The sequence below is a fragment of the Acanthopagrus latus genome, chromosome 20, assembly GCF_904848185.1.
Source record: "Acanthopagrus latus isolate v.2019 chromosome 20, fAcaLat1.1, whole genome shotgun sequence".
Lineage (NCBI taxonomy): Eukaryota > Metazoa > Chordata > Actinopteri > Spariformes > Sparidae > Acanthopagrus > Acanthopagrus latus.
The window spans coordinates 18,936,283-18,961,124 of NC_051058.1; the positions used below are offsets into that span (position 1 = coordinate 18,936,283).

General features: G+C 41.6%; 1 protein-coding gene and 1 long non-coding RNA gene across 9 annotated transcripts in view; one reads left to right on the forward strand and one right to left on the reverse strand.

Moving 5' to 3' along the window:
* kansl1a (KAT8 regulatory NSL complex subunit 1a) overlaps window positions 1-24,842 on the forward strand; it is a 34,156-nt gene continuing 9,314 nt past the window's right edge. For 4 of the 8 annotated variants that reach the window (XM_037080909.1, XM_037080913.1, XM_037080914.1 and 1 more), the window contains exons 1-6: window positions 4,068-5,090; window positions 7,971-9,444; window positions 21,598-21,739; window positions 21,880-21,963; window positions 23,363-23,472; window positions 24,601-24,742. In XM_037080909.1, the coding sequence (XP_036936804.1) occupies window positions 8,039-9,444; window positions 21,598-21,739; window positions 21,880-21,963; window positions 23,363-23,472; window positions 24,601-24,742 (1,884 nt within the window). In that variant the 5' untranslated portion in view covers window positions 4,068-5,090; window positions 7,971-8,038. Of the gene's footprint in view, window positions 57-725; window positions 809-4,067; window positions 5,091-6,745; window positions 7,023-7,970; window positions 9,445-21,597; window positions 21,740-21,879; window positions 21,964-23,362; window positions 23,473-24,600; window positions 24,743-24,842 lie in introns of those variants that run through there. The other 4 variants (XM_037080910.1, XM_037080912.1, XM_037080911.1 and 1 more) reach the window with 4 other exon arrangements.
* On the reverse strand, window positions 2,237-6,413 carry LOC119009543. The gene is made up of 2 exons (XR_005071759.1): window positions 5,206-6,413; window positions 2,237-4,070 (listed from the first exon to the last, which is right to left on the reverse strand). It is a non-coding gene; the product is annotated as an uncharacterized LOC119009543 (long non-coding RNA).

The following is a 24,842-nucleotide window of genomic DNA, read 5'->3' on the forward strand; positions in this document are numbered from 1 at the left end:
GGAGCGCGGGGGACGGTTGTTATCAAGTCGTAAACGGTTAGTAACAGGACAAGCAGGTAAGTAAGATTTTGTCTTGTTATTTTCTCTAAATTAAATGAACGCTACGCGTGTCAGGAAAAACTAGTCATTTGGCTGAACCCTCTGCTGTTCGATTTGTGCAGGTTGGATTTTTTCCCCGCACTTTTCTGTCAAACGTGCAGAAAACGGTAGTCATTGAGAAGTCAGTGTGGGGATCGGGAAGCAAACAAGCTAGCGAGCATTAGCTTAGCTTGCTAGCTAACTCGCCTGCCATTGGCCAGCCGCTCGGCGTTAGCTCTCTACGTCGGTGCACCTCAGTCTCAAACATTAGCTCGGCTAGCGTTAGCTCCTCAACTAGCGTCAGGAGAAAGTACTGTTAACTGTATCACAAAAATCACTGGCGTTACATTCTTGGACTCGATAGTCAATAAAGAAACCCCCCTCACAACTTGCTTTTGAGTTTCAAAGCCCAGTGTCAAAATTATTCAACATGTAAAACTTTTTCATTATGAATTTGCAATGATAACGTTCGTTGTAGGTAACAATAGCCAGCTAGCGCTAGCTTGCCAGCTGGACGTAAAGAAAATCCTTGAGACTCGCAGCGCTGCCAGAACAGTTGACAACTTTATTTACCGAGCCTGGCTCTGTCCTCAAGTGTTTGTATACGATTAATTAATGCTCGTCTTTTTATTCTCCTTATATTTCAGCTGCCATGTTACCCCCATGTGTGGCAACTGGAGTCATGGACCCGTGGATAACTGAATGGAGTATGTCAACAATTGAGTCAAAGGTATTCCTCAACACTGAATATTCTTATTTGGCTTTTTCATTTTTGTTCGTTTCTGACGGGACCTGAGAGTGATGCTCTCCGTCAGTCCTCACCTGTGGACTGAACCTAGAACAAGAAAGTGAGGCTTGCGGAGACGAGACATGAGTTGCCTTTTTCGGATGGCCCACCCCAACAGGGACAGCTGCCCTGTGGCCTGGCAGGAAGCCACACGAGGTGCATCTAATTCGGATTGACACGCATCCCATGCTAGTGGAGGTATTTCAGTTACAACGGGCGTGTCCGACTAGGAGAAGACCAAAAAACATGCTGGATGGATTACATCTCCCATTAAGTGTCGGGACCCCTCTAAATCCAGCAGGAGCACCCAGGAGGAGTTCAAGCAGCGGGAGGCATATTCAGCTTTTCCCCAGCCTGTTGCTGTTCTGACCTCTGAAGAGGATCAGAGGATGGATGTATGGATGGATGGGTGCTTTAAACAATTCCCAGTATAGCACAGGAGGATTACCTCAACTCATTGGATTATTTAATGGATAACAGTCAAAGCCATCAGCTCTTTTTGATCCTGACATTTGTTGATCACCTCCTGAGAGTTTTATGCAGATTTGATTTTGATATAATAGACTGATAGACAGTTGGTCCCCCTCTTTCCCTCACACATACACACATTGATAATTACTTATTTATTATGCATGTCTACCCCTGTAGCCTGATAATGCACAGAGGCCATGCAAGACCCTGCAGGAAATAAGTGCTATGCATTCATTTGCATCACTTATCAGTAAAATTGATATACAGCAAGTCAGAAGCACTGTCTCATCAGAGGCAATGAAGCCTTTTTAATTCACACCACCTACGTAACCCATTTCTGGTGATTACCTGGCTTTAATTAATGACTTTATTATGAACATTTATGCATTATGAGTCATCAAACGCAATAAGCATTTCCTGGGATACATGAAGTCATAAGAAATTGTTTATGCAAAATCTGTAGCAGATAAACTGGATAAGCACAAGCAACCGTAAACAAATGATCAAGTACAAATAGGCAACTAATGGAACTTTAAACTTCCTCACGGGAAAAGATAAAGATATCAGTACTGTATATTAGGGGTGGGAATTATATCATACCTCATAATTCGTCGTCCACAGAAGCAAAACTATCACAATACAGTGATTCTGCAGTAATCTACGTTGCAGGACATTCATCTAACAATACAGCACGCTATCTGTCAGACTAAAGAATACAAAATACCCCTAAAATGGCATAGTGCAGGAATTAAGTATTTATTCACGGAACTGTGGCATCAGTTTCACAAAATTTGACATGAACTGAAATTTTAAAAAAAGTATAAAAAGCTAGAGTCTTAGCTTAGTGCCCCTTCATCACACACGCAGACTTCAGCTTGTCAGTGTGTGCCATTATTGAAAAGACTGAACAGTTCTGCAGTTAAAATGTTTGTTTCTTTAAAGTAAACCACTGTGCCTCACTATACATCCCTTTCAACCTTTGCAAATTACGTTTACAGAAGCTTTACACCATAAGGAGTCATTAAATGGTGGCTCTAGTAAGTACATTTGTCAGGGGAATCTGTTTAGGGCAAATGCATGTTTTATGCATGCCGTATTGATATTTTCTTCCATCTCTACTGTAAATACTGAACTGATCTTTGTGAAGAGTTGCACAAATCAGTGTTGTAACAATAACATATCAAAACGGATAGTTTTAATTTATAAAACACAGGGCAGTTACATCCAACAATTCTCTTTATGTACCATGTAATACACTGTTAAAATGTGAAAGATCTATAAATTACTTAGTGAACTATAACTTGTGTTCCACCACCACTCGGTAACATCATGCTTTATTAATAATAACTGCAGACAAATACTGAGCAGAATGAAACATCAAAGAGCCGAGTTACAATTCCCCCGTTATCAGTGTCACATGTAAATCTGGTCACCGCAGGGCTGAAGACAGACTTTCATTGTGTGACTAAATCTATTAGGATCTTAATATAGACCTGCATGCTATTGAATTTCAAGGAATTCAATTTATGTATCTGCCAGTACAAGTCACAATAGCTGAATACTAATAAAAGGCCTCATAGATACAAGTCCAATTTCTAGTTTTCAGGATTACATGAGGTGGACACATGTAAAGGACTACCTGTACAACAGAATGCTGTCCAACACAACAGCCCTGCAAAAATTTTGATCTTTTTAAGCTGAGGCTAACTACTTATTTGATACAGACTAATGTGTCCATTACACCCAATGTCTGTCAAAACTTGAAAGCTTGTTATCTTATTGTTTGATCAAGTAGTTTCAAATTCAAATCAAAATGGACTCTTCTTTTTGAACGACTGCTTGTGGTTATATAACATTTAACATTAAATTGTTATTTTTATTCACCATATTAAATTGTTAAAGTGCTTCGTGGCACATGAAAACAATACTCTGCACTATTCAAAAGTCCACTTTGGAAAAAGTTGATTTCGAGTCTTATTCCAACTCAACAAAGCTTGTATGTAAAGTTTTATTGAGTATTATGAAATATTATATTATTAAATTCAGTTTTAATCCAGTCCAACACAACCAACAAGCTACAGCCTTAAATTATAGCTTTTACACAACATTGGAATATTTAGGCATTTTAAAATCTCTTTAAAATCACCTCATAAATAGGACTAGGTGACAAATGAAATATGATATTTATGTCATCAGGGATGACTATTGGTACGGTCATGAATTTGAAATAAATAATCATGAGTAATGACTAAGTAGGTAAATGCAAGTGTTCAAACAAATAAAACAGTTTAGTCATTTCAGAAAGTGATGCAACTTTTAAAACCAGGAAATAACAATATGATATGTAGTTTCATATAACAGTAGTGTTGTAATGTAGACATATGGCACGGCCCTTTCCCAAATTACTAATCAACCGCCTCTGAGATGGACTAAACAAAAGATTAAATTGCATTTTAATAATATTGTTGTGTTAATGTCCACTCCAGTAGTTTAAGTAATCAGTGTAGGCGCTGTAGCTTTTTGATTGTTGTACATATTAGATTTTATTTACCGCTTTCCACCAGCCCGGCTCTCCCACAGCTGGATGTTGTTGTTGTTGTATTTAGGCTTTGGCTGCATTTAACCATCAGGTGGAGGAGAGCTCCTTCACGTGGCCGCTGGCTGTAGGTGTAAGGCTGCTGCTGCTGCTGCTGTTCTGGTGCTGTTGTGGTGGTGGTGGTGGGCGAGTTAGTTCCTATGAAATGTGACAGGAGAGCCAGGCTGTCTCGACTCGGCCCAGTTTGATCAAACGGGTGATCCCCCCCCTCCTCCTCCCCTCTCCTGTCCTGTAATTCCCAGCATTTATTATAATCATTATTGGGCTCTTTAGATTGTAGATATCAGGTTATTCTCTTGTGTGTACAGGGTTTTTTTTTTTTTAATGGATAATCCTAGTGTTTTTTTTAATGTAGGTCGACATGAAACATAATGGTGTATTTACTAAACGCGTTGGTGGAGGAGAGACATAAAAATAGCAGCGGTCATGTTCTCCCAGTTAAACCACCTTCATGCAGTCCGTGTCTAACATGTGCAATATTGACACTGCGCCGTGTTTTTTTGAAGACAATGCCCTCCTGTGGTATCTTCTTCTGGGCTTTTATGTCGTTTCTTATCTGCCCTTTACTCTAGTGGCGAGTATGAGAAATGTCTCCCGCCTACCAGCAAGCAACACACACACTCACACATACGCACGCACGCACGCGCGCACACACACACACACACACACACACACACAGCCCTTCTATGTTTGTCAGACTCAAATCCGAGGGAGAGGAGCTAGCCGCCATTTTCTAAGCGTCTCTCCCTAAAACGAGAGAAAAGGGCTCGCGTCAAACTGCCTTCTGGATTACCTTCCGCTTACTGAGAATCGGAATTTTTGGTACAGGATTGCGGTGAAATCGCCTACGTTTGAAGTATTTCGGGGTAGAAAGGACTGTTTCACGGCCTTGTCTTATATTCGCCGTAGCGGCGAGGCGAGCTAGCTGGCGAGCAAGGTGTAGATCGTTGATTCGCCCATTGCCCGAATCCGGAACGAAACCCGAGCGGCTCTGTGAACCGGGCCCTTTCGGCAATCTGGCTGCATTTTTGGACTAATTAATGGCAGAGTGATCGAATCGAGCCGTGTTTTTTTGTGTTAGCACCCTTGGTTTTTTTCCACCAAAACTGCAGGGGATTGTTGCCGAAATTCCCTCGGATAGTGCAACCTCGTCACGTGGTAGGTTCCTCCTTTTTCTTTGTTAGCGAAGCTAGCTAGACTGGCAGGGTCTACTCCCCAAGTTCTCACTTTTTGACATATGTGCATTAACGCTACGTAGTGTTTGATTACCCACCACATACTGTACTGAAGGCCAACGACGGTCCCCGTAGATTTACAGCGGGCTGCCTTGTATTTATTTCCTGAGTCTAATTGCAATGCACACCATGTCTCCGCTCTGCAATAGATCTCAAAGCGTTGTTTTAAAATAAGTTGTGATGCATAACGACCGAGGTGTCTTGTTATTATGGCCAGATTCTCTCCGTTCATGGTGTTTCACGACCCTGGATTTAACTCTGACGTTAATTGCACGTGTGAACCATGCCTTTTAACGCATAATAAATAATCCTCCAGGCGTTATTGACTGGAAGAAAAGAAAAAACTAGCACTGATGTGAGCGTAGGCTACGTAGTTAGTGTCTAAAATGTTTACTCGCCTAACGAGGTTGGCGTAGAGCTCAAAGTGGGCTAAAAAAAAAAAATAACCCCCCCAAAAAACAGAAATGGCCAAGTCGTGCCACTAGAAAGGAAAGCTACCAAATGATAGATAATGTGATGAGGGTAGGTAGCGTTTCACTGCAGTTGGCTTATGGGAGCCTCACGCTAGCTTTCCAGCAGGTTGTGTTTCTTACATCAGCAGCTTTCCCGAGCTAACGTTAGCACAGAAGCGAAGCGCATTAATTTGCACGCAGTGTATAGAGTGACATGGTTCACACAGATAATTATCTTTCGCTTCGCGCAGTTTGGTTGTGATGTGACGATCGGTGGCTGGGGGTAAATTTTTTTCTTCATTTTTAATTTATTTATTTATTTATTTATTTTTACTGGTACGGCTTCACGATACAAACCACTGATCTTATAATGGTTTTCCGCGGAAGCTGCTGAGAATGAGAGATTATGAAATAACGTTATTACGCGTGTACGCATCTAAAACAGAGGAGCCAGCCCTCATTTAAAAATATGAAATGTTTTTTGTAAACATCAGGAAGACATTTTGGTGATTACGTTATGGTTGGCTAACGTTGGATGTGGACATTTTTGTCGCATCTCTGGCGATAAGATTACAGTTTATATTACTGCCCGGTATTATGATGCATGATGAATCCAAAGGTTGTGCATTTACTGGTGTTGGTTGTTTAGTTTCCTTGCATGTAGCATGAACAAGTGTGTTAGGAGCGGAATGGGCGGTTTTAGGTAGATGAATTGCATTGCATAATCTGCTTCGGAAATACCAACATGGCGTAGTGCGCGCTGACTAGAAACTGCGGTGAAATACTGAGCCTCCATTCATCTGAGCCTGCAGACGATCCGCGGAGATGCAGCTCGCTTTTATCTCCTGTGTCAAATGAGGGAAGGCTTTTTAAAAGTTTGATACGTATATGAGGCAGGCGGTGTTCATGACATGTTAATCACGGAAGCAATACCTCGCCTTGATCTTTTCGTTGTGTGTGTGTCTCTCTCTCTCTCTTTACATAGTGCATTTTAGAATCGTTTTCGCTGGGAATAACATGTAGAAAATCGTGATGGTTCAATGAGTTCAGCTGAAATTGTCTCAGGAATATGGTCAGGATGACATCATGTGCTTTGGACTAATGCTGGGGCCTAAATCCACCTACTTACTTACACTGCCTGTGTGGAGCCCTGCTGCACACACTGACTTACCAGGGCACATATAGGGCAGTGGGGTTTGGACAATCTGCATTTGCTTTTCCTGTGTCCTCCTTCATCTGAATTAAATTCCAAAGCGTATTCTATAAAGGGGAGCCTTGTAAGTAAACAACAATGAGGGCTTGTTCACACTAGCATGGGTGTAGTTGGAATTATTTATTGGCCTGAGATGTAGCTCAGATGTCTGCTGTCATTCCATCTATATCGTTAGCATCCCATTCACAAGGTCAGTGCATGTTGTTAATTTTGTTTTTGTATTTTTGTTAAAGCCACGGAAGAGGGTCTCTGCAGACAGAAGCATTATTGTGATTACAGTGGAATAAGATGACATTTTCTGGAGTGATTGTGAGAGCTGAGTTAATGCACAGAGAGATGAGTGTATTTGATCATCTCAGATGGTCGTCCTCTCCACCTGAAGTGTTTCTGCTGGTTCCATTTATAGGATCAATTTTAGCAACACTTGCAACCAGTAGGTCAACAAAATGTCACTGAGTCACCAGTTAATTTCATTAGGCCTTTAACTGGATTAGTAGTAGACTTTCATTATAGGTTTGCTCTCAAGTCAGTATGTTAGATAACTTTAATCTATTATATTTCGTGGCAGATTTTTTAAAAATGTTGCTTTCTTTTTGGCAGTGGTTGGTAATTTTCCACTCACACTACCGCCATACAGAACCTGTAGTGCAAGTATTTCAGTTGTTTGTTTTATTGTATATAGGTACAGGCTGTCTTCATGTTGTCACCTAAATAATATATAGTGTGGAGTATGTAAGTATGTAAAAGCATATTAATGTCTTAATTGAAGTCAAAGAAAGATGTTTCATCCACTTATACATAAAACACACTTTCTGCCCTTTGAGGTCAAACTTGTGTTTTATTGTCAGTTCTTCCTTGAGCATGTGTTTACGCTATCAGGTTAAGTCTCATTCCTTACTTGACTTCTTTTCCTGTATATGCTAGTTTACACTATGTGGTTGTGGGTCTGTTACTGTACAAGGTTGTGAATGTTAACTGTTAAATGTTGATGGGAAAATGTCTCCACCTAACACCTTCAGACACCAACTTGGATTACAGTTTGATGTAATAATGGGTTTAAATCACACTTGAGTTCCTCTGACTACTTTGTTTAACTTTATTTTTGTCTTCCCTCCCCTTCTTTTGTCTTTATGTCCAGGCTGTCCTCAGGTGGGGCAGTAAGCGGGTGGTGTGGAGCAGGCCGCGGTGCCCGTCCCTCTGCACTGCATGGCTGCGATGGCGCCCGCTCTCACCGACGCCCCAGCCGAAGCTCACCACATCCGCTTCAAACTGGCTGCCCCATCCTCAAGTCTCTCACCGGCCAGTGCAGAGAACAACGGTAACGCCAGCAACATCCTTATCCATAGCAGCGGCCCCGCCAAGTGCAAGGCCACCTCCGAAGAGTGCCCTCTTGACTTTTGTGGTGGCGACCAGGAACAGCAGCAACCACAGCCCCAAGCCGACTCAGTGGCTCAGGCCTCGGCCCTGGGCAAGCTCCAGCCGCTGGTGGCTTCTTACCTATGCTCTGATGTGACACCTGTCCCTTCAACTAAGGAGTCAATCAAGCTGCAAGGAGTCCTCATCAAACAGTCTGTGTTGAAGAGCCACAGAATACTGCCCAGCTCCCTGCTCAACGGCGGAGGAGACTTCCTGTTGAGGAAGAGGCAGGCGATTGAACTCTCTGGCGGCCAGTTCAAAAGCCTCATGAGTGGCAGCACCAACGGAGGTGGCCAGCCCATGGCACCTGTCAATGGCCTGGCCAAGAAGCTGGCCACTATGTCCGGCCCTGGCTGTGTGGTTGCAGTGAATGGTGATAAGCCTTCTGCCACCACAGACTCTCAGACCCAGAACCTGCCCCTGGACTCAGAGACCTTGACAGCAACCTTATCAGGGCACATCCCGGTGAAAGGAACCCTTAAACAGAAGCATTCCTCTGGGGTTTCTCAAAATACAGATGGAAAAAACCTTGAATCACCAGTGCATCAGTCTGTCGCACTTTCCCCCTTTACCCATGACAACCCTAACCCCACTGAACAAGCAAATTTAGAGGAGGCTGACTCACACATGCCTACCAGCCAGCCACAGGGTTCTGATAGGGAGAGACCAGGTAGCAGCCAGCAGGGCTCCCCGTCTTGCTCACCTGCACCACAGCCTCCTCTGCCCTGTAGTTCTTCCTCGGACAGCCTTGATGCTCACGTTAGGGAGCGTACCCTTCTCAACAGCAGCCGCCAAGCTGAAATTGAAAGCCGGCTAAGGCGCCTGCGCAAACGTCTTCAGGTTGTACAGGCCAAGCAGGTGGAGCGGCACATTCAGCAGCAGCTGGGTGGCTTCTTGGACTCGGCTCTCAACCGGCTACTTGCAGGTAACCGCAAATCAGAGACGGCGACTCCTACAGCTACATGGAGGACTGGACGCCACTCTTCTTCAAACAACAGAGACGGCCTCCGTCGCTTCCTGAAAGGCGGCTCCATGCCCTTGGAACTGGAGAGGCTGTATCTGAGCGGAACTGCCAACCTTCATTCAGCAGAAAGCGCCTTTGACTCAGATGTAACAGAAAGTAGCTCTGGAGGGGACTCTGACCTGGAGGAGGAGGAGCTGGCCAGAGTGGACATCGAGCAGCGACATGTGAAAATGTAAGTTACACTGTCCTCAGCCACAGAGGCATCAAGCTTATACATATGTCCGTGACTCTGCACTAATTTCGAATTCATTGCTCAGACACAAGTTGAATGTTTAAAGCAGCTTTCGTGAAAATGCAAAACATTTTTTGATTGAATAGGATTGATTTCTTCATGCCCAAGTAACTCATTACACGCACATTTCCATAGTACATTGAGCTCTTCAACTGTCCTGGTAACGTCCCTGTATTTCCAGGCCCTGCAATATGCTATTCAGGCCTAGCAGGTGTTAATGACAATCATAACTGCCTGGTCTGCCTCACTAGTGGTTGGGTCAAACCCCAGGAAGGGGTAGAGATACCATTCGACCAGAGAGCATGTATAGTTATGTGGGTGGTATCATCCTGTAGAGAACGAACAGGCTCGAATGGACTCAAAGTTAAAAGCTCTCTCGTCACACAGTGCTTCCTCCTGAGAGGGCCAAGGCTGAAACTGAACGTTCTGTTTATCTGCAGAGCGGACAAGTGAGCACCCTCAGAGGTGGTGAATGTTTTTATTTAAACTGAAACCGAGAAGAAACCTAGAGTTGGGGGTGTTGGCGGTGGTTTTGCAGAAGGTGTGGGTTTTTATGTTTTTACATGCAGAATGTTGTGATGGCAGGTTCACCCACAGCAGGAGCTTGCAAACGTATTCCATGAGAAGCTCACACCAGAGTACTGTTTTTTTTTTTTCCTGTGTCATTAGTGTGTGAAAGGAAAAAAAATAGAGCAGGTGGGTTAGGAGCATTAATGGACTTACTGGCCTGTGTAGGATTGGGTAGATTATTAACAACACAGCTCAGAACACTGATTTTTATTATCCTTCACTGTGTTGACTTTAGACCTTTGACCTAAATATCCCCACAATGTAACAGGAAGCGTCTGTGTGTGTGTGTTGCATGCATGATAAGAAAGTAGAGAAATTGTTGTAATGTATTCATAATGTGTCTTTTGCCACTGAAGGTTAAAGGGGGTGTTGGACCAGCAAGTGTGCAGATTCATAGCATTTAATTTTGAAGCAGAATGGAGAGTGAGCTACATTCATGAGGCCTGAGAAAGTGACATGTCATTATGAGTACGACTGGTTCATGTAAACAAAGGAAGCAAACAAAAATGGCTTTGAGTGTCACATCTTTAATTCTAAAAACAAAATCCGACATTTTCTCTTCATAACCTGAATATTGAGTACTTCTTTTGACAAATGGAGTAACACTAAACATTTTCAGTGCTTTTATCTTCAGATAACAACTGTAGTGTATAAGTATTTATGATAGTGAAGGTAAATGTTGCAATGATGAAGTTTGTTGACTGAAACAGAGCATTTGATAATGGGAAAGAAATTTAGGCCTAACAGCTGTAGGATTTACTGTGTCATGACTTACAACATAGTTGAATTATTTTGAAATAGTCCTCTTTGATATAAATGTTTTATTGGATTCTGTAGTCATAAAATTACACATCAAGGCAATAAAAGCTTTTGAGCTGTTAACTAAATATTATGGCTGTATTTGAGTTGAAGTCCCACTGTAGCAGAAAACAATTTATGCTGTCTGGGACAGAGAAATTATGAGATTTTTCATCTGAATTCCCAGTATCCTGAGACTTGTGGAGTATTAGCACATTTTTATTATGGATTCAGTTGATGAATTTGTTTGTTAATCATAAGCAATCTTCCAGTGATGCAGCATGAATTGTGCATCCTCACTCTTGTTAGGTTATTTTCTAAACTGAAAGTGAAAGATGTATTTATAAAGAGGGGTTCTGAAAATCGATCCCCTGGGATTTGTAGGTGCTTTCCACAATAATTAAGGAGTATATAGACTATGGTGGAGAACAGTGAAGGATATTTGTCATGTCAGCTACACCAGAGTCATGATGAAAGTGGAAATGCTAAGATAAGTTTCTTGTTAAATTAAGAACATAATGATTGGATATGATATTTTGGTACGTCCTCATCATTCTGAATTTGGTTTTGACCAACACATACTAAACTATTACACCTCATAAATATAAATGCCACGCCAAGGAAATGAGGTTTAAGGCTACATTAATTATAGACCAGCGTGATGTTCATGAATGTGGGTTGATTTATAGGTGAAAATAAGATTTAAACCTTTTGTGGTGACAGTACATGAGCTCAGATGATTGACATACATTATCAAGCAGCATTTTTTACATACCAAAGTAATTATGTTTCTATTCGCTCATTATTTTCATGCTCTGGTTGTCTGCTGAGCTCAAGCAGACCAACCAGATTTCTAGCAGTCTGTAACAGACTGACAGGAATCCTAAAGACATGGAGGTTATTCGTCAGAGTCAACAGTAGGGATAAGGCAGCTACCTCAATACAATGGTAACATGACTCCTGCAGAGCTCATTACAGTCATCACTGCTTTTTTTTGTGTGTGTGTTCTGATCTTGACCTAGCGCCCTTTTACAGTCCTTAAACAACCGGGCAAAATTGCTAGTTGCGATCTTGTTTTATTCTCATCTTCTTCAATCTGAGCTGCAGTAAATCTTCTGTTCCAGCAAACGTGACACGTCTTGTTCCAGCTTTACCATGAATGTGCTCCAGCGGCCGACCATTGTTGGGGGTTTTATTGTGAAGCAGCTACAGCTTCTTGCAACAACAACACTGCTGTTAACGACTGCTAAGTCCTCAGTGTGTAGAAATAGGTTCCCGTAAATGTATAGACATTTTTAGTGCTTGTTCGTTAGAGAATCAGTACCATGGAATTGTGAAAGAAGTTTACAACCAAATGTGAATATGAAACCCCCAACACAAAAGAAAATAGTTGCTTTTGTACTCCTTATTAAAGAAGCTGTTGTTAAAGGTGGGCGATTTACACTCGGTAAACAAACTTGCTTAATTTCCCTGACTCAATAAACGTAATAAACAAACTGACCTCAAAGAACAACAGTTTCAGTTCTGCTTTGTTTATATTTAGAAAACTCCACCTTCCAGGCTTCAAGCGGTTTTCTGGGGACGTTATTTTCCTCTGAGAACAACTCGTTCATCCCGTATTGGAAAAATAGATATTAGAGAATACTTACTATTTCATTTATATTGTGTATATATAAAAAAATAATGTTTGCCTTTTTTCTCCAAGACTACATAGTGCCCCTTTTTGCGAATGTTTAACGAGTGTTCATAAACTACAACACCATTTTACTTTAAGAGTAAATACATAGTTCTTCCTGCACCTGTTTAAGAATGTTTGCCAGACCTAGTGTGCTACAGTATACGGTATGGTTCAGTATAATACAGAGTTAATCACTGATAACTGTAATACATTAGCTTGCTGTGTGAGTCCATATGAGGAAGACACAAGAGTCAGTAAGCTCTGAACAAATATTACAATGAATCTAGTCGACTGATTACTCAGTTACTGTGATCTTCAGATGCTGACCCACATAACAGCCTGCTGAAGCAAATATTGAGATGTTGCCTTCCCTGCAGGAGTTTTGTTGAGCAACCCAGTGTCATTTTTCACTTAAAACAATAACCCAGAACTGAGTGCACTTGACAACTGGTTCAGCCATGTTTTATAAAGGCACAAGAGGTTAGCTGACCTGTATTACTTGCTACACAATCACAGTAAGATGAAGGAAGGAATTTCTGTCCGTCTGTGTGTCCTTGGTTTTGTCTCAACAACCACTTATCCAATAAACTAAACAGTAGTCAGGTGTATTGCTAAAAGCCCAAGGAAGTGCAGGTTCCATGAGTGGTCCTCAAAAAGCTAAAAAATGTGGCCCTTCATAACCCCCACAGTTTTTGACTTTGCAGTTCCAGACCCACAGTTTCAGAGTTTAAATAATCTGATTATGCTATTGTAAGCCCTAACCCCATCTCTCAACAGCATGAATCCACAAGTTTTTATTAATAGTAATGATATAAGTAAAATATGAATAATTTGTTGTTACATCTGGATGAAAAGCTTCGTTGAAATTAAATTCAGCGGCAGGGCTTTTCTTAAAGCATCCCCCACAAATGTCGATAACATTAGTCTTAAATCTGATATTCAAATAGTGTATTCTGACATTTTCAATGCATAAATGACTGCACATTTGAATTTTCATGTGCGCTGTGTGTCTGGCCTACATTCAGTTCACTAAATGTCATTTAACAATGAGGCAGACATAACAAAAAGGAATTTTGTGATTATTAATAACCAAGGTGTGGCGCATGTTTTTGGGAACACCGAAGTAAAACCGGTGGTCTATAGAATGGAAATGTTCACTCAAAAATGAAAATATAGTCACTTTGCTGAAGCTTTTCAGCAATAAACTGTTGAAGCATTCTCCTTAACAACTGAAGCAGCTGGAGAGTTGTTTTAAAGCATAAAAAAAACAGCCAAAAAACATAAAATGGCTCCATACCGATCGTCCAGTGTAATCCAAGCCTCCACAAACCCAGAGATCCATAATTGATTTGAGAAGATGTTATTTACACCCTTGACATGTGGTTGAGCCTGTGCACCCATGTAAGACAGGTCCTCCGTAATGCTTTTACCTTAACAGCTACAGTGAAGATTTTAGCTTAGAGGTTGTAAAACGACGGGCCCAGAACTGTAGGTTCTGCAGGTCGATAACACCACAAGCCAAGCAGTGAGCCTGTTTTTGAACAGCAAAGTGATCAAAACAGGCTTGTAGAGCTTCGTTAATGTGCGCCGATGTTTTGAATAAGCCACTTGTGAAAGTTTTTTGTATTGCTGTCACAAGCACCTGTCACGTACAGATTCGCAAATGTTTGCCAAGTGGTAGCACACGTAAGCCTAATAATTATCTGTACAGGGAGTGAAAGCTGCCATGGACATTTAAAACTGTCCATCTGTAATGCCTGTAAGCAGCTGTCTGATGCACATTGTATAATCATCCATCCCACAACACATAAAGAACTGGTTTTCAGCTCCCAGCCCTGCACAGGAGAAACCCTACCTCACTGTGAACACTTTATTGTTCTAGCAGTAGGGTGTGTGTGTGTGTGTATGTGTGAATATACCCATAATGCCACATTTTCACAACTGACATTTTCTCTCACTTACCAATTATTGGCTTATAGCACTACAACGATCAACACTACAGACAATGTAACGTCTTCTTCAGGCAGCAGCACCTCAATTATTTAACGTCAGCTGAGTTTACAGCAGTGTGGAAAATAACCTATTTGGGCTGCTTGTTTGGATGCAACACTGCTTACAGCTAATCCTGTCATCCCTGTCTATACTGTAGACGTGGTTTCCCGTATCTTAGAGGATTGGGGGCCAGCCAACATCTGTTGCCGTGCTTATGCTGCAGGGCCATTCTGCTGTAGCCACTGTGTGTGTCTGTCTGTGAATGTGACGTCCACAATGGCCTCTACAGGGTGTGGGTGCTGCTAGCTCAACAGCTGAAGTCTGCTTTTAAACGAGCTGCAGAATCACAGAGACTCTTTCTGATATTCGTTGAAATGTCTGTTATTTAGGCATGTTACATGGAGCACGGGTTGTTCTGTGTTAAGAAGCGAGTGGGCACCGTTTCTGGTTTCTGAGGCAACAATAATGCTCATCAGGAAATCTCAGAGCTTACATAATAAGTCATAGACAGAACAATGAAATGTCTGAATTTTGTTATCTTAACAGCACTAAAAGGTACCTAACTGTGCAGGCTTCTTGGCTGTTAGATGATGAAACCAGGTTTAGGTGATCCAGGGTACAAGTTTGTATGATCTTTCATGCAGTAAGACAGTTAAAATGCCTGTCTGCCTGCTGCCCGCGAACTAGGGTAACTGGGTTGGCTGAGACTACAGCGTGCCTTTCATGCTTATGGCTCAGCATTACTCTGCAGTCTGAGAAGCTTAGCTACGTTTTTTTCCCCCTTTTTTTTCCATTCCTGTGTGTGTCTCTGTGTGTGTAATTTATGAATGTATGTGAGTGACTGTATAGTATAGGTTTCAGACCGGTTTGACACATCTGGATGTGTTTAGCTCGGTCCAAGTTCCTCAACACGAACCCACAGGCGTTACATAACCCCCCTCTTTTATGTAATGACTGCTGCAGCTCTCTGGCTGCATTTGCCCTCTCTAGTTTTTCCTGCCCCACACCCTGTCGGCCTGCCTCGTTCACAGTCACTGCTGCCGAGCACTTTCTTCCACTAGGAGAAGAGTTTAACCAGCTGTCCCATGAAGCACCAGCCAGCCATCCTGACACATTACAATAAACCTGAAAAATAAGGCAATGTTCATTTCCCATAAATGTTTCAGTGTTTAGATAATTTTCAGCTCTTTTAATGTGCTTTGAAAGTCTTTGACTCTAGAGAACAAAGAAATTAAAATGACAGCTGCTGCTTTGATTTCCCTTGTTCTTGTTACTGAGCATTAATGATGACTGAATGGGTTGTGAGGCATAATTGCAAAGTGGTATTTTTGCATTTCATATGAAAAGCAAAATGTCTGCAGACCTTGTTTTACCTCTATTCATAACTGTGTTCCTCTGAAAGATTTTTGTACAAAGAGCTCACGTTTCAATATATGAACATGGCTATGATAAAGAATCATTAGTTCTCACCTAATGCGCATTAAAACCGAGATAACTGCCTTGTGTAAACAGTCCTGATCTTTTCCCACGATTAGAGTTGATATTGGATATATGTCGCTTGTCTGTATACACTAGTTAGTTTTGCCTCTCCCATTTTGTATCTTAAAGTGTGTTAATAGGTCTTGGCAGTACTGCTGCATATCTGAAAAAAAGTAGTGCAAGAACTTTTGTAGCTCCAGAAGAAGCTCAGTGGCGTTGTGGGTAATGTAGGCACCAGGTTTTGAAAAGCGTGTTCTGGTGCATAGCACTCATTATGCACAGTTTCAAAAACAATTTGATTCAGCAGTACAAGAGATATCTGTAACGCAATGCAACTTAGCCACTGAGTGACATCATTGGACGCAATTTATCAGATTACATGCAGTTTCCTCTGGAGCCACAAAAAGCTTTATACTACTTTTTGGGGGTTTTTTTTTACATCTGCAGTAGTCCTCCCCACTACCTGTAAACACACTTCAGTGTGCGAAATTTGTGGAGTTACCATTTAAGTCCATGAAAGCAATTTGGCTTTGTCTTACTGTCTGTAGTTAGTGGCTGGATTTTCACCAATATGATTATCAGCTTTATATGTATGTCTACATTAAATATGTTGGTCCTTGGTGGTCCAATGACTGCATTTAGAAAATATAACCTGCATCACTGCTTTGGTGTAGCAGTTTTGTGTAACCTTGTGTCTTGTAAGTCTCTAAAGAAAGTTGGATGGCGACCCATTTGGGAAACCTTACCTCCTAATCGTTGCAATTCTCAGCAAAATATAGATATTTGAATACTATTTTCAGTCAGTAGCAGCAGATATGTCTGCAGATGTGCCACAACTCTTTTTGGTGAATAAAATTAATGTAAGTAAGGAACAGGGACAGATGCAACTGCAATTCTGTCTATAACTCACAACTGTCTATATTGGGGCTGCACAGTTATTTGACATATATTTGAATTTGCACTGTGGCTCAGTACAATATCTGTTACAGTAACTGAAGTTTTTTGATGATGAAATGTGACAGACAGCATAATGAGGTATAATTCTATAATAATAATAATAATAATGATGATAATGATGATAATGATAATAATAATAATAATAATAATAATAATAATAATAATAATAATAATAATAATAATAATAATAATGCTACGGAGATGTTGCAGCCTACAAATGTTGTTCTTCAGATTTAATAAAACATGTTTGTGCCGCACAAACCCCAACAAATATCACATCATTATGATTTGATATTTTTCCAGTGAACATGGAAATAGTGATGTGAAATGATCATTCCAGCTAATTGTGAGTCGTATTGCTATTTTAGTAAATGTCAAAATAATCTCTGATTTATTTGTACCAAGCCATTCAGCCCCAGCTTGCATTATGCTCTGAGTCAGAGGACACAGCTGAGCACCGGTCCAGAAATGAGCAGCAACCGGTGATGGACTTGAGTTTGATGGCTTAGTATTTTGTGCTGTTTAGAGGCAGTTCAGTTCACTGCCTTCATCATATTTAATATGGTCTGTGCGCACTGTTTTGCCCTAAAAATATTTATCATTTTGTATGGTTGGTCCAGTGTTTTCTTTAGATTAATTCAGGAGTGGTGGACACCCAGAATGAGAACATAACCATCATGGCTGTTTAAAATGGGAATTTGAACATTTATAATCCGGATAACAAGACAAAAACACACAATACCAAGAAGCATATGGCTGTCTTGTAGAGGCAGCCCTTAAGTCATTTTGCTTGACAAATTTAATAATATTAGTTCTGTAAATTACTTGTAACACCAAAACCAAAACTAAGATAAACAGGGATAGACCCAGAACAAAAAACAAACATTACCTACTGCCACCACAGCTACACAACAGTTTTTTTGGTTTTCCTGTCACATTGTATTCTAATTATTGTTCCATGAACTAGGGTTTGATAAGATCATTGAAACAGAATAACCAAAAACCTGATACAATTGGGATACTCTGAATTGTATTGCATTCCTTAGGAGGCTTCCCTGCTGCAGTTTGTAGCAGCAGTATATTGTGATAAAACTGTGCAGCAGCAAACAAATTGCAGTGCAGTCAGTTCCATCTTGTGTCTAAATGTCTGCATAGTGGAATGTGGGTTTAAATGGGTTTGTCAGAAGTCTTGTTTCTGGGTAGCCCTTTCATAAAGAAGCTTGTATATGATCCAAGAAAGAGAGAAGATGATTGGTTGCTGTGTGTAACACAGTATAGATTGTGTCGGATACTCAAGAGAAAAGGGAGATCCCAAATTATTCATGCACTCCCTAAAAGATAATATGAAGTAAACAAGGAGGTAAATGTTAAAGAGCTTTTATTCTCATGGTGATCATTGGAAAAAAGCCAACATTTTTCAACCACCAGGTCTTCATCGTGGCATGTATACAGTCTGCTGAACATGCACTCATAGTGCTGAGTGATGACAAATGATGAGAAACCAAAAATGGCTGAGCATGATTATAATTTCTAGAGAATTACTTATGAAATGTACAACATAATTGCGCTGCTTCTTACAAGCGTATACTAAGTGGAGCGGTAATCTTGTACCAGTCAATTGTGTGTCTATGGAAAGGAAGTACACACTCCTACAGTATGAATAAACACACACTATGGAGGGCAGGATGAATGAGTGTAGAGAAAGACAATTGTACGAGTGCAAATTTAACCACAAGGGAATGAGTTGTTGACAAAAATCCATAGTTTGGCATTGATTGATCATTCTGTCTGGTAGCATGAAGGAATATCACACACAAATTTTTGGTGCAAAGGTTTATCACGTCATCTCAGACTTTGGTTTTATGGTGATGAGCTGCATCTAGGTTTGTTGGTTTTGGAGGAGACTGTATGGTACAGGGGTGTCCAGCACCATACAACATATGTGCTGCATCCAGAGAAGCACCACAATGGAGAATGTGCTGACGGCCTGAAAACGGCGGCCGTAGTGATTGCCGCTGGTGCTTTGTGTGTGGGAGTAGGGGGGAGGAAAATATGTCCTGGTTAGAGGGGGATGGAGCTCCTGGTGTTGGGAGAGGGGGGGGTTCCTCAATGCTGCTCGCTGACCCCTCCTCTGTCTCTATGACGATTAAGGTCATTGGACTTGTAATGGCCTCTATGTGTTTATATTTTACTAAACTACAGATTTAGCTCTTCCTGCTGTAGCCTGAGAACTGATGAGTTTTCATTTTATTAATTGGTTTAGATCAGAGCTCGGGTTGGGATCCTCCTCTAACCTTAATTTCCTCTCTTTCTTGATCAGTTTCCGTCCCCGTGCTCTGTGATCTATGTGGCCATATGGTGTTTTTTTTTTTGTCTGCATCTTTTTAAATTGTTCCGAATGAGGAGTGAGCGTCTGCAGCAGCATGCAGTCACCCAGTGAAAAGGCGCAGCGCCCAGTCTCTTTTTTTTTTTGACCACTCCGCCTATTTTGTGCACCTGCTTCGGGTTCAAAATCTCTCAAATTTTCAGAGAGGCGCCGGTGACGTCACCATTGCTCTTAATGTTTTTCCTGACATCAGTTATAATATTCACCATATTTTTTTGTCTCTGACGGAGCACGTCATGCGCCCACGTACTGCACCTTTGATCGTACAGCGGCGGTTGTCAAGATATTTGTTGTCATAGGTACGAGATGCACGTGCAGCACCTTTTCTCTCATTTCCTCCTCAGCCGGCGCCTCTGCCCAAAAAACAGAATGCTATATGGACCCGGGCCTTGCTCGCCTTTCTAAACAGAGTATGAATCTCCTTGAGATCATCTTCCAGTTCACCCTGAGGGACACCACACCTGGCCTGTCCTCCCTTTGTTGTATCAATTGTCCACCCACCCACCTCTGGGTGAATCACAGCTCACAGTCTCAGACTAATTTGTGCAGTAGATCGTGCGGCACACTTTGGGCCACCCGTGTTATTGTAAGATGGGTCTCCACAGGGACTCTGGGATGCAAATGAATTGCCCGTGCATTGATCTAATGCACAAACCCTGGGCGTGTTCAGGAGTGTTGCAGTGTTGGTGAACATTCAGTGGCATGTTTGTTTATCTGTGCAGATCCAGTCTATAGAAAAGCAACAGGAATTGTCATTAACACTGCAGCAATGTCCTTGTTCCTGTAGTGCAGTGAACGAGCTATAGATTTGTAATTGTGGTGGCTGAGTAAAGACGGGAATCAAGACATCTCTCACTGCTCTGATTAGTGGCTGATGTCTGCGTTGCAACCTCAGTAACTCTCCTTCCGCTCAGCTCCACAATAAGACAGGATGCCTGCTTGGATTATTGGTGATCCCAGTGTCTGCCGCACTGTTCCCTGACCCAGCCCCACCCCCTCCAGCACCCTGTGGCCTGTAGATTGCTTTTAAAGCCCTTCTGTTCCTCCTCAGGCTGCCAGAGCTTCCCATTCCCTGTTGTCTTTCTTGTGCTCCCCCTCTTCCTCCCCTGTCCCTTCTCCCTCTCGCAGCAGTAGCCGTTCTCGACTTCCTCCATCCTGGTGGAGCTCTGGAAATTGAAAACAGAGACGGGTGGAGGGTGGGGAAAGCGCAGAGAAGTGCAAGGTCTATCTTTGTCTGCCATCTGAGTCATTTTTTTCATTGTTCAGCCACGGTCGCTGCAGCCCACAGTTTGATGAAATGGCGCCCTCTGTGGCCGCTGCTGCACGGTGCAGAGCAGACATTTTCCTCTCATGTCTGCCTTTGAAATGCCCATTCTGTGTGTCATACTGGTAAAATGGAGTACTCTGTTCTCAGCTGGCAACCACTCTCTGCCACGAAATAAATCACTGCACTGAAAATCCCCATTTTTATCTCTGTCCCACACTTCAGATGGATGCCTGGTCTTATTGTTTCTCTCTGGAATGTTTTTTCCAGGGTGCCTGCTGTTCACATTGCTGGGAGCTTTGTAATATGCTGATTCACTGACCTCTGCAGTCTGACAGGGGAAATGCGTGAAGACTCACTAAATATTTAATTAATGTTTCAATGTTGATAGGGCAGTGATGATGGCAGGTCAGGCATTTATCAAACTAGCCTATACACTAGGGCCATGGGTGATAATGTTGATTAACGTGCTGATAATTTTCTTGATTTTAACGTTAGTCTTGAGAAAATAGGGAAGCTCTTTAGGGATGTGGTTTACCATTCTTTTCATTGTCAATTAATCTGTCAATTGTTTAACAGTTTTTTTGCAGCCAAAAGTATTATGTACTTTATCCATTTGTGCAAAAAGAAAATGGATCACATTTCCCTTTTGATTTTTGGGCCTCAGTTAAGGATTGTTTTCATAGTTGTCTTATCTCTTGATTGTTTTCTTGATAAATCAATTCGTTGTTACATCTGTTAAATGTTGTTTCCCAAAGCCCAGGATGATGTCCTTTTTAAATAGCTTCAGGGTTAAGGTTAGGGTCTTGTTTTGTCCACAACCCAAAGATATTCAGTCGCTGCAGCTCTAAATCACTCCATTTATATGTATCATCAGTGGTGAACAGTTTTTGGTGCAGAATTTTATCTAGAATTTCATCTCTCGACCTTAAAACAAGCACTCACACCTATTTTTTCTTTTACCCCCAGATGGAAGCGGGCGGAGAGCCGCTACACCGTGGAGAGAGCCGCCATCATCAGCCACTGGAACTGGCTCCAGGCCCACATCTCGGACTTGGAGTACCGCATCCGACAGCAGACCGACATCTACAGACAGATCCGCGCCAGCAAGGTCAGTCGCTCACACCTCTGTTACATATGTATGTATTCGTATGTCGGTCGTCTGAGCTGTTTGATCAGTTAGTCACATCAATATGGTGCTTATATTTATCTTTGGGGTGGAAGTGTAACACGCAGGTCTTGATTCTGTAGGGCTCAGTAGAGTTGGGAGGTGTTCCCCCCAGCATGGTGTCTGCAGGTGGGGCAGAAGTGAAGACTGAGCCTGTAAATACTCAGGTAAGCAGAGTGAAACTCAACAGAAGCTGAGCTTTATTCTGTCTCGTGGGTAGAAACCAAATTTTTCTGCGATATCTGCTGCCTCAAAGCAGACTCACCAATTAAGACCCATCCACGGTTGGAGGAAATCTTAAATCTAGCTTTCAGTGTTGGGGATTTTGTGTTGCATCCTCCTTTATAAGCCTCACCAGGATGTTGAGGTGTTTTTTTTTATAATCTTTGTAGCAGAAATGACAGAATTTGCTTGTCCTTTTTTGGATGATACATCGTGGAAATGATTAAAAACTGCAAGGCCTTTGGGGGGTAAAGTTGTACTTGTTTAAAGAACACAGTTATTGTGAATGAGTAGAGTGGGAAGAACAAGCCTTAGTGACGCTGTAAATTAGGTCATTTCTTGTAACAAAGGCTCAGCACAAAACATCAGTGCGAGGTTAAATCTTGAGGCTTCAAACATTCTCAGTGAAAAAGCTGCTTGAATAACATGTGAGCCCATTCAAAATTAATATACAATGTGAGTGTGGGCTAAAATCACACTTACGTTGCTGTTAATGCTTGTTGTAGAAGAAATGAAAGAAATCAGTCTCCAGATTAAACCAGCCTTCACTCAGCACGAGCCTGTGATCATTTATTGGCAGGTGACTTCATTCATCAGCTACCTGACAATCAATGAAAGGTTTAAGTTGTTTTTGTCAAATCATCTGCTGCAAATGAAAAGAGAAATGTTGACAGGAAATTGTTTTTAGTTGTTTTTTTTCCTGTCTCTGGGGTCTGAAATGAATCAGACACACAAGCCTTTGTGTAATAAACTCCTTCAACCTTCATTTCCAGATTATTGCCAAATAATTTATCACAGGATCTCTCACAGGTCTCCGGATATGTTTGTGTTGTTTGTACAAATGCTAAACCAGTTAAACCAGCACCACTGCAGGAGTGGCCTCCTCTCCTGTTTTACATTTGCACTGCCGTATTTTGTTTAGTCATACTGTCAGTTTTCACTTTAACCTTGTGGTAATGGTGTCATTGTGTGTTTGCTGAGTCACAGTGTTGATATAAAACAAACATAACCTGCATTCATGGAAAGATTTCTGAATAAACAGTATAGAGAAATTAGAAACTAGACATGTGATTGAAAGTTGTGTTAATTCCTGAGTTAAAAGCTCATGTGGAGCGAGCTGGCAGAGAAGCTTCTTGATGACAGTGCAGAATAGGTTTTTAAGTTTTGGGAGAACCCAGCACTTTTCCACAAATCTAGCCTGAATAATTTAAGACCACAGGACCAGGATGATTCAGTCAGTCTGTGATGTAGTTTCATTAAATATGCTGGGTTGGTCACACAGCGTCTCTGTGCCAGTTAATACGAGGTGCGATCTCACTGGTTTTGTCTTATCTGTCGATGCAGGATGGTGGTTCAGAACGGCTGGAGCACACAGGCACCGCCCACGTCACCAACGCAGAGGCCGGCCCTTTGAAAGGTCAAAACGCACAACCAGTTAACGGCGTCCTCAGCAGGTACAGCTCGTAACGGTTACCTCATGTCTAGGCCGAATCACAGGAGCTGCCATGGTTTTGATAAAGGCAAAATGTGACAAAGAGATATTATGATGGAGTACTGTAGAGCTGCAGAGATGTCCTGACCTACTAATCTTGTTCTCCAAAAATGTTGTTTGGTCACATAACGAATTTGATAGTGACAATGGAATAGATAATAAAAAAATGTTTGCAGCAGCTTGGCTTCGTTCAAGTGCGTACATGTTACAGTGACACATATGGAAAGCCAAAATGACTCTTTAAGAAGGAAATAGATGACGAACATCCATCTTTCTCACGGGTGAAAAAAACAATCAGTTATCAGCTTGAGAGTCAAGGTGACCTGTAGATGTGATTTTAATATTTTTTTTTCAGTGAAAATGAAACTTGTGTTGATAAAATTATTATTGCCACAAATTGTGAATCATATCACAATCATAATATATCCGAAAAAAATGTTGCAGCCCTACTTGTTTCATTACTCTCTGTGACACACAAGAGGGGAGGTCTTGAGTAATAATGGATTTTAGCACTTTGTAATTATGAGATTTTTTTTTTCTTTTACAGCTGTTAGTTGCTTAATCATTGGATCGCTCAACAGAAAAGCAATAGGCAATTATTTTGATAATTTATTTTGTCATTTTTTTCAAGCAAAGTCACTGAATATTTAACATTTTCACTATTTCAAATGTGACAGTTTAATGCTGTTCATCATAAATGATGGTGAAGTAAAATGTTTTCCTCTGTTGCACAGTTTACAGGGCTGTTTCTAACAATTGATTATTCAGGGAAATCTTCAAACTCATCTATTTGGAAACAAATCTGTTTTTGCAGGTCTCAAACTTGGATTAAGTTGGGAGGATTTTACCCTTTAATATCATATTATTTCACTTTTCTTGCTTAACTCAGAGATGATAAGACAACTACTAGTGTATGTGACGCATTCAGTTTTAAGCCACATTGAATCTTTTCACGTAGGCCAAAAAAAGTTTCATGTCACTGATATCTTTAATTAACTTGGTTGTCACTTGAGACGAAGTGTGTTTCTGTTTTAATCTGAAGGTGTGAGATCTGTGGCCTCACCTGCTCTGCCTGTTGTCTCTGTTTTAGGATGGCAGAGAGTGCGGACACCAAGCACCAGCAGCCGTTGCCGTACGACAGCACATGTGTCGCTGCGCGTACACGACCGCTCGTCAGCTGTCGACGACGGCGGCTCATTCAGCCCAACACGGTGCCCAACCTCAACGGCAAGGTGAGCTGGACTGTTTGTGTCTGTAGACTCGTACATGCCTGCATCCTGAACTGTATCCAGCCTATGAAGTCATTTAATACTTTAACCTTAAAGGAACTGG